Source organism: Styela clava, chromosome 8, assembly GCF_964204865.1.
Source record: "Styela clava chromosome 8, kaStyClav1.hap1.2, whole genome shotgun sequence".
NCBI classification, from domain to species: Eukaryota; Metazoa; Chordata; class Ascidiacea; order Stolidobranchia; family Styelidae; genus Styela; species Styela clava.
In genome coordinates, this window is record NC_135257.1 from 555,051 (window position 1) to 566,278 (window position 11,228).

At 34.0% G+C, this 11,228-nt stretch overlaps 1 protein-coding gene across 1 annotated transcript in view; it reads right to left on the minus strand.

Moving 5' to 3' along the window:
- LOC120346184 (collagen alpha-6(VI) chain-like) overlaps window positions 1-7,537 on the minus strand; it is a 33,401-nt gene extending 25,864 nt beyond the window's left edge. The window contains exons 1-3 of the mRNA XM_039415860.2: window positions 7,346-7,537; window positions 6,644-6,800; window positions 4,130-4,218 (exon numbers count right to left, since the gene is read on the minus strand). Of these exons, the coding sequence (XP_039271794.2) occupies window positions 4,130-4,218; window positions 6,644-6,800; window positions 7,346-7,430 (331 nt within the window). The 5' untranslated portion in view covers window positions 7,431-7,537. The remainder of the gene's footprint in view (window positions 1-4,129; window positions 4,219-6,643; window positions 6,801-7,345) is intronic.
- Window positions 7,538-11,228: the final 3,691 nt, after the last annotated feature.

The following is an 11,228-nucleotide window of genomic DNA, read 5'->3' on the forward strand; positions in this document are numbered from 1 at the left end:
TGTGAGTCAAATCATAATTTAACAAAACACATGTGTATTTGTATTTATTAGTAATTTCCACCCAGTTTGTTGAATTTGCTGTCCAATACCACACACTATATAGTAAAACTTAAAAACGCCGAAACTATTAAATAAATATTCCATTCCATGCGAAATTATATAATATAGACTACAGTAACGTCCCTACGCCGTCATTGTTATTCAGCATGTTTGATGCAAATCAGGTGAAAAAAGTCCTGAACTATGTCGTGAATGAAATGTAGATATATTTTGCACAAGGTCGGAAAATAGAGCTCCATTATATATAGACAATCATACATCGAAAATCTGAGTATCACTTGTTTGCGCTGTTATAATGATAGCACAAACTGTAGCTAACAGAACTGTCTATGAGAAATGTTCATCATGCTTGAACAAATAAATTTGCATTTGGACGAAAATTTTTAGTTTATGAAAGGATCTTGTTTTAGAGAGATAAATATCATGAAAATAAATATCCTGTCTGTGAGACTATAGCTACGTACAATCAATCATATATAACTTATGATTCTGCAACGTTATTAATAATAATATATTCTGTTACAAATACGGTCAAGCAATTGAGCTATAGCTGATACGTGCATTTTCTGAAGAAGTTTTGAAACGTCACTAATACAGAGGATCGGTATATTATAGATTTGTGTATTTGTGCAAATATAAAATATTGTTGTAGCCTATTCAAGATTTATAACGTATGCCAATTAATTCATTTCTATAAAGAAAACTTCAATATATAAGGAATATTGTATTCATAACTCCAAATATATACCTGCATAGTAAACAAACGAAAACTCAACCAAATACGTCAGTGAAATACGAATCATATAAGCTGAGTGGTTTTGTCAAATTAAAATATTCCTAATATAAAGGCTAAAAAGACTGACTTTGGGATAAAAGTCAAGTATAAGTCATTCAGATCCATAATGTACAAAGCCAAATATGTTGTGCTGATTGATGTCATTCATGTCTGATTGTGCATGCGAAACAACATCACAATCAAGATGCGTTGCTAACCGTTCGTAACGTTTGAAAATCATTTGTACGCAAGTTACATTGGGTTATTCGTAAACACCATGTGTACTGTTGAGTCATATTAAAATACCAATAACAGAACTATACTTACGCAGTTTTTTAATAGGTAATACCTCAATCAGTAAAAAGCGAAAAATAGAATGTTCATTATCAGCGTTTTTCAGAACCACAAGGCCCCATTTACCATTTAAATCATTAGGCCGACAATAAGGAGTAGCATCATTGCAGAAAAACAAAAAAAGCATTGTTTCATTGTTTCACAGAGGCGCAACCGTAGGCGTTTTGCTTGACTTAATAGGGCGTATTTGACGCGATTTCACGCCGTAGTAAATAAAGTTCGCACAATCAACCGCAATTATTTGTCGCTAAATATGATTTAGCATATTAGATGATAATTCGTTTAATCATTTCACCCAAATTCTTCGATAATTACGGATCAGGTTAGGTACATAACTCTAGATTTGGTACATAGTGTTGCAGAGAAAATTTGCGAAATTCCGTTCGAATTTATTTTTTCATAATATTAGGTGTATGTTAGAATTGATTTAGTACGTTACATACGGTTATTTTAAATGGTGATTCCAATATTTGGGATCTTGTTTAAAAAATGGTAATTTCAGCAAATCTTAAGTGTTTACCAAAACAAAATGAACATATCAACTATTTTGTTGGTTTTATATTTTTCCTGTTATTTTCAGCGTGTATATAAATCCGAGCACGCAAAGGTAATAATATACTGATGAAATACCACCACCAAGTATTCCACTTTTTATGAAACTTCAGGTAAAGCCCTTATTGTCCACTCAACTTTGTTTGAAAAGGAACGGATTACCGCATTACGGAGTGCCAATACTAAAAATAGAAGCGGAACATAAATGACGTAATCCTGATTGATGAACGAGATATTGTATTTAATCCTAAACAATAATTCCGATCAAATCATATTTTCGAAATCATTCTCAAGTCATTAGCAACGCCCTATTATCTTATGCAAAATGAAAAATTTACTTTATGCATGGATTTATCAAAATACAATAACCACATGGATTTATATTATTTGCGTTTGTGACTTGAAGTATTTTGTTATTCCTCTTGTTCAGAATATGACGACTTTATATCTATAAGGCTAGCATAAGGACCATTATTTCTAATTTCCGAAAATTGTAATGTATGGCCCGTAGACGCAACATTATATTTTTGATTTGTAGTCGATCCGGTGATCGGTGGTAACTGGTCATCGGATCTTTGATGTCACTTAAAGTTCTCACAAAACTTAAGATTACTGTTTCTTACTGTTCAATTGCTGCCGAATACAGAGCACGACGTGATGTTATTACAAGAAAGCTAGGATCAGAAAACCATCCCATCGTAAATCTACCTAATAGGATTATGATACAGCTCACAATCTTAAAGTGGAAAGATTTTAGCTAATTTGATTACGGTACGCTCATATCTAAAAGTAGAGAGTTCATTTTGCGAGTGCAAGTGAAAGAAGCATTTAGCTATTTTTCGCATCCAGCAGTGAACGTGTCTTGATTCTACTTTTTTGATCGGTTATGTTACAATTGGACTGCTTTTAAACTCTATTGTAATAAGTTGTGTTTATTACTTGCAAATAATGACAAAATACTGTTTTCCTGACTAAAAATTTATGAATATAAAATAAACCCTTTTTTGAAGAGGTGTTTCAACTCAAGTTTCCGAACACTCATTTAGAATTATTGATAATATGTGATATAAGCCCACAACACCAAGTTCATTCTGAGAGCAATAAACTGGGATGGATGTCCTAAAAGTGACAATTTTGGTATCACAATACCTTGTCCATATGTAGGCTACTAGGGATGTACTGACAAAAAAAATTCTCCGATATCGATCCGATACTAATGAAAAACCGCCGATTCCGATACGCTGATATTTGAAATCGCCGATATCAACAATATTCCAATAATATGTAATTAACATCAATGAATGAACATTGTTTTTGATTGTATGGTATAAAATATTTGTCTGCTAACAGTATTCACACAGAACATTATTCCATTATTCCAAATAGAAGAAACTTCAAATCCGTTCTTGTGATTCAAATTCATGAATTGTATCACTATACGCTCACTACTAACGGTTTATTAAATTACTTGAACTAATTTCACAGTAAAATGCATTTTAGCTTTGTACGTCTGCAATTCCATTAAACAGTTTATTCCAAACGTTTCGTAGTGCACGGGCGCTATAGGAACCGATGTGCTAGATTAGAAAATTTATAGCGGGCCGATTTCCTTCCATGGTAAAATATATGTGTGCAGAGTGTGCTCATTCATTTTAAGAGAAATCACCCACTTATACCAACTGTGAAGAGCCTAGGAAGTTAACCTGCGTGCAGGTTCCAATTAACTTCCACTTCAAAGAATTCAAATACCGAGACTAATATATTGGTACATCTATAGCATGTACATATAAATGAATATATGGTTTCGAAAAACGCCATTGGAATAACCCAAACGGAACTAGACGAAACATGCGTTACGAACGGATACTGAACTGGAGTAAACTCACGCGCTTGACTTTGAATGCAAATTAAAATAAAATCTGATTATGAACAAACGTCGGTCAGTAAACTTAATTCCTTTCTGTACGCAATGCCTAAGCATTTGGTACCCCTATAGTCATCAAACGATAATCGACTGTTTCCACATATACTGCTGAATTTTGCTCGTGTTTCCGATCGGGGCGCATCCCATTCGTGTATTGGACGAAAGCAATTAAGCAAATGAAACCGCTTAGTGGTCAGATCGGAAATACAACAAATCCGTCATAGTTTATATGCCAGAGTACGGTTTGGGTCTCCAAACATCGTTTTCTAGTAGAGACTTCTTGTGTAATATTACCTGGTTTCATATGAAAGGGTTCGAAACGTTCAGGTAAATCATCAAAAGTGTTCGTGACACTGAATGATTTGAAACAACTATTCAGATCATGATTTTTCAGTGGTTGATTGCAACATTACTATTGTGAAGTGGCCAAAGAAACCAGGGTAAATATTAAAGTACGTACGTACCAGTTCCGAATTGTATGTTATTCACTGCTCCTAGAACCTTGTCGATTGAATCAAAAGCTTCAAAATCAAACTCTGTGTATGGAGTATCCCTGTAAATTATACATATAACATTAACTTTATATAACGTATAACATAAAACAAAGCCCGAATAAGTCTTCAATACTTTAAATGCATGGTTCATGATTGGTTGGTCATGCATGGTTCATGGTGGCAAATCATGCTAATAAATATAGCTTGTATGAACATTATGCCACGTCTCGACAAGTTTGTTTATGCTTGAGTCATGCGTATATATACATGGTTTGGGACTCAGTTTTCCTCACTCGAGTTTTAACAGATTACCGTATAACTGACTGAATATCAAACGATGCAACATTGAATTGTTGTGAGATTTATATCAGAAAGCTGATCGGATGTTGCTATCAGATTAAAATTGCATTTCATCGCTGTACAGGCCGAAGTACTTGTTTTTCCTTATATAAAAATACAGTATCGATGTAATGAATCATTTGAATATACATCTTAAATAGATCAAAGTATGAACAGATTTTATAGATTATTGTTAAGTTGGTTTGAAGCTACACTAAAAGCACTATAAGTAATTTTTCACATTTTTGGTATTTATCGTGACATGTTATATTTGTTGCTGTTTTCTTCGAAATGGGTCCTTTGACATTAATTGTTATTAGATATTTCTTGTGTGATGAATTTTCGTTCCAACATGTACCGCGTAATCAAAGACGATCGTCTGCTGTCTTACCACTAAATATTTTGCGGCATGCGACGACTTCCGTAGAAGTCGGAGTTTTTCAACCAGCCAAACGTTGTGTATTATAAATATTGTGGTTGTCTTATAGTTAATCGAAAGGTTACGAATGGATGTTTAGACAAGATATAACTGTTACTGTATTGGAAAGATTCATAGAATACGAAGATTCAATGCCTAATTGGAGCAGTGTAATAAGAGTCGTTGTGGATCAAATCAATCGAAATTATGACATGCATTTTCAGACTGGGTACCAGACTGATGTCATTGCCAGCAGAGTGAGTTTGGTATATTGCTGTCGGTAAAAAGCGTTTATGAAAAACAGTACCCTATCCGGCCTATTGTATATTGCTGGAAAGATGTATACGTAAAACTGGCATTTATTGCTGAACAGGAAAAAATTCAACTCAATATATTCGGCGATCATGTATAAATATTTACTGTATAGCCACGTTCATGAACAACATTACACCACAAAATATATTTTGATGTTAGATCTGTATGCTAATAAAGGCTTGCCAACGCATAAGTTTTATTAATGTTGGCCAGCCTTTCGTGGTAGATGAGAGAACAAATTAGGAGTTGACAAAAACAAAATTAATATGTATACGTTGTCATCCGCATACCACAACGAGGATAAAGTTAACGTAAAAGTTGATTATATCAGACCACACAAGTATCTGTTCTCTGTATCAGATACTTCGAAAATACCAGAAGGTTTGACTAGACAAATTGCGCTAGAAGATTCGGGATGATAGTGTGTATTGGATTTTCAATTTGTTCGACTGATTTTTATTGTATAGTTGTATTTTGTAACCTTTCATATGATCAAGCAAAAATTGCGCACGGAAAAACAGCCAACATCATGAAATTACTATCCGCCACATTAGAATTAATTGACATTATTCATAACACTAATATTGTACAACTCAAATACTTCATAACGCACTGAAATCTAGTATCAGTCAAATTAAAAGTAAAAATTGAAAAATTACTATACATGTGTTCGCTTCATAACCTTACATCATGAAATACGATCATCTCGTGACGAGACAATATACGATAGCAGAAGTATAAGATAACACCCTACTGCATATCGTTACTAGTTTGAGGTCTTATACATTTCGTTCATGTTCATTTTCTCACCAACAAGTACGATTTAACACATGGAATGAGAAGTTATCTCTTTGGGTTTCGTTCCGCGCACGAAGTACCATCTATGGCGTCTGCTTGGAATATTTTACAAGATTATCAAACTGCATAATTGACACTTGAGTTAAATTTGTGCCTTGGATGGGCCGAGTGAATATAATCAGAAAGTTATCTTGTCTCGTCCTGTCGGAAATCATCAAAACAGAATACTTGACATTTCTCGCCCCAATGCAAACCTTCCATATCGCCATCAAGGGTAAATTACTCTCGCCGGGAATTAACAACGAAATCTTTACAGAAAAATTTTCTAGGAAATACAGGGCTAGTAAACTAGGTAAAGCAGAGCTAGGTATAGATTTGAAGGGTACTTGTTATTTTACTTTGGCCGCAAATAAGAAAATATAAAGAATCGATGATCGATTATTCAAAACAACAATTTTTGAAAAACCAAATATTCATATTTTAGTATTATGTTCACGCTAAGCCGAAGAAGTAGGGAATCAACTGAATTTTCACGAATAAAAATATTGAAACAGTAAAAGTCGAAATTCGAGAGAAAGATGTAATAAATGGCTAGTAACAACTTAGCAAATTACCCGCTCTGTACTACAGCAATTCTTGTTGTAAACGGACTGATATCAAAATGCGAGGTAATATTTTGTATCCACATTCGAACATAACCAAAATCATATTGAAAATCAGGAGTTGATCCGTCCACCACAAACACTAGATCAAGTTTTGTCGCTCTACATCCTGTTTAAATAAATGATTTAGTTGAAACTTGAAAAAAAAGATGAAAAGTGTGTTATAAACTGCCAACGCGCCATTTAAAAAATTAATTTAGCTGTTTAGTTGTATACCTATCAGTATGAGAAATAATCATAATATTCAAAACAATAGTATTCTTGTATAAATGTTCTTTTGTGCACACATAGCATGAAATCCTTCAAAATATTCACCGTCAATCTTGATAACATATTCTAAATTTTAGTAATTTTTGAAACGACCATTGCGGGGTATTGTGCATACATCAATGATATACTGGCATTGCGCGAAATGTCACGTAAGGGGCGGGTAACACTTATAACTAAATTACCAAGCTGATGTAAAGTCACGTTTGCTGCGTTATTTCACATTTCCGAATTATAATCTTCAACACTCTACCAGACACGGGAAATAGATGAAACGGATAATAATAACTCATTCTTATTCTATTCAACAAGAACATTGGAAATATGCATCCGAATGTTTTGAAAAGGTTTTCCGCAAACAAATGTGAGATTTAAAACGTGTCTTACCGGATATTCCAGCAAAGTCATTTGCCGATACAACAAACATCATAGATAATGTAATGAAAAGAAATGCCGATATCCTGATCACCATTGTTTTCTTAGAAGAACATGTAATCAATGATGAAGCGATCAAGTTATTAGGCAACTTTTAGAATGTTATGTTAAATATAAAGCTATATTTTCTAGAAAAAAATAGAAAGCAAAGTTTCATTTTGAACAAGAATATAATCAAAAAACAAATCCTCGAAAATCAGCTACAGCAGCAATCATTATTTTATCTATTTTTAAAGAAATTGTGGAAATCATATTCCCGTTTTGAATTCCGGTTAGGTTTTTATATTGCAATGGGCTTTTCAGCAAGTTTCTAGTTTAATTATACATCCCGATCTTCTCTAAAATATCTCTGATACAGGTAGGTGCTGAAGCTTGTGTTTTATCTATTCAAAAGTGTGAAGAAATAGAATTCTACCGGTCCGACCTAGTCTAACCAACTTTTTCATGCTCAATATATTAGTGAAACTGGATGAAAAATAACATAATGTGTAATTCGAAAATATATACAAATAAGTGGCATGGCAATTTGCTTAGTTGGAAATTCTTCGGTCGAATGTTTCGTCTTGAAATGTTTTATCAACCAATTAAAACCTCGAAGTGTTCTTGCTACGAGATTTGTAGAAGATGATGATTTACCCCACCTTGGCGGATTAACGGTTAGTGGTTTCGATGACAGAGCTAATCTATTGAAAGTAGCTGCAAAAGAAATAAATTTCATAATAAATAGCAATTGTGGAATTTTAACGATCACTAATCCCACTCAAATGAGTTTCGGGGAATTTGAATCTGACCCCATGATAATAATAAAAACATTAACACAAATTGTATAAAACCTAAACAGGCATATCCCAACAAAAATACAGAATTAAACTTTGCAGCTTAGTTAAATATATGTACAAGTTGTCAGGGCGCCAACCAAACCTGCGAGAAAAATTGAGCGATAGCAATTATTGAGTTCATCCCGTGGACCAGCTTTGTCCCGTTAAAGTATCGTTTAGCCAATTTGAACAACTTCTAACATTGAGTGAAACGATATTTCAACATTTCACAAATCTAATGTATTCTGATTCCATGAAATCCATTAATTTTCGTTTTGGATCTGCTTATTTCAAACTGTTTTTGACCAATAGATTCATTGTCAATTTTATCTTATAGCCCGGGTTACACCTACCTACAGCCAAAAAGAAGCACGGGTGTCAAAAAGGTATTTTTGGGTGTACTTAACAACGGCAGAAACGCAGTATAAAAATGGAAAAGAAATCACACAAGAGTCTCTTCCGCTCTCCAAATTTTTCATCCAGTTAAGTTTTCTTACATTAGAAGTCGCTTCGATCAAGAAATACATGGAAAGGCACGAAGTCACAACCACACGCAACTTCTAAAGCGGCGGTTCCCAACCGGAGTCCGTGGCCCACGTAGAGGGCTACAGAGCAGTTGGAAGGGGCCGCCATGCCAGCGCAAAACGGCTTTTACGTTTCACCAAAAAAAATCCCGTTTTTCCTAGTTTCATTGCTTGATAAGGGTATTTCACGGGGTGTTTTCACTTTGTTGAGCATGAATTGTTTGAACACAATGGTATTAGAAATCAACCAATCAAGATAACACTATTCAATGATAAACAAGAGTGAGCAAGTCCGAGGCATGAGGTTACGGTGGAACGTAGTTAATCGATATGTCACAATAATAACACAACGAAGCGCGAATACGCGTTAGGTATAAGGATAAACATCGTCCCTTGTTTCCACGGAAGCTTTGTACGCAAACATGAACGTGTCATGCATGTTCTAAGACAAAATATGAACGCAACTCAAAAATAAGCACTTTTCTTTGAAATAAGCACATCGTTAATTTATAAGACGCGGGCCAGATAATATGCACAAATCTCAGAAATAAGCACGATATGGTAACCCTGCTTATAGCACATGATAAGCAAATAAGTACAGCACATTCCTAACTACTTACAGTTTTCACCTATAGCCTGAGTCGTGAAAAACGACAATCCCTTTTGTTCAAACATTATTTCAGTTTAATGTTTGTCCTAACAGGCCACTGAACTACGCCTGAACTTCATTAACCATGACGGTACTCACTGCGGTAATTATAAATAAAAATTGAAGGAAGAGATCAACTAATTATATAAAGGTAAACTCTAACGTTTGACCACGATTTGCTTTAATATTTTCAAGTTGACAATACTTGATAAATTCCAAAATAAATACTCTACCAAACATAAGATACCATACCTCTATGGCCATGTCTGGATGAAAACACATCAACTGCTATCAATGAAGGCCTTGAAGTCACATCGATGATGTATCCGAATATAACTAGTTTTACTCAAAACATTGATAAACTACTCGATCATAGTAAACGACGTCTAGAAAGTGAAGCGCGTCTGTGATGTCTGCGATTTAAATTTCACTGATTTATTTTTTCTTCAAATTTGGTAGTTTCGCCAAGGGTAATAAGTTATTGTTAATCCCAATTTTTTTAAAAAGATTGTATGGGTATAACCTATGCTGACGCAATCAATGCCACAAATCGCTACATAAATATAAAAGCACACAATTAGTAAGTAGCTTTAAAAAAAAATCTTTCATATTAAATACTTTCTTGAAATTTATATTGTCATATTATTGATGTCATAGTAATTTATATTTATATTTAATATTTAAATTTAAGTATGCCAGGGAAGCTTTTCTGTATTATTTTGTAGTTCAGAAATTTGTGCTACAGCTATACACTCATAAATATTCATCGATCGCTAATCTTATAAATATTTGTTGGCTTAAGAAATTGAATACACAACTTACACAATAACCTCACTAACTAAACCGTTCTTACCTAATCATGGATGAACTTCATAAATGTTGGGTCTTAATAGAACAATATTTTCAAATGTCCATGAGTAGCTGACCATATATAATTCATATTGTTTCTTTTCTGCGATACAGATTGCTAATCAACCATACGATGAATCAAAAATTTGTATGTGGAATATGACATAGTACAAGAGAGCTATGCTCAAATATATGGACACGTAGCGCCACCCAATGGCAATAATTTTGATGACGTCATAGCGAAAAAAAAAGTAATAGCCTTCTGGAGAAAAATTTTATCTTCAACCACTGAAAATTTCAAAGCAATTGGTCCAGTATTCGAAGAGAAAAGCGACTTTTTAAAAACGTGTCAAAGAACAACAACAAGAACAAGAACAACAACAACATAATATTGAAACGATCGTTATGTCCACTACGTGTCCAAAAACGACAGCTTCGAGTAAATAAGGCAAAGTTTAAAATACCAGTGGCAATAAAGAACGATTTCTCAGATGAAACGTAATGCATTGTATAAGGTAAAAAAACATTCTTCATAAAAATCTTTATCAGACTATCCAGAAAATGAAACTGAAGAGAAAGCATTAATACCCACTGGTATTTGAACCCACGCATATGATACTTGGTATATCAGTATATTCTCGGTCATTCAACTATCCAAATATACCAAAAACTTGCAGCTTGTATTGTTTGCCTATTTTTTCATAGTAAATTCATATGCATTGTTTTGTGTTTCTTGGCGACTCTTGTTTATCACTGATTTGCCTAATTGTTTTTACGTTTAAACTATAGGGCCATTGACCGTAACCCGAACGCGAGTTGAAACAAACAAAATAATTTGGCAACAAGGGAGAATATGATTGCGACCTGCCGAAATCTGGGTCATGGTTTGCGGCAAAGGTGCTTTCTTCAATCGAGCTTCACCGCATGTATCACTGGGACAACAGCTGTCGTGTTTAAGTATAGTCGTGAACGAGCCGCGAATATACCATTTAAAA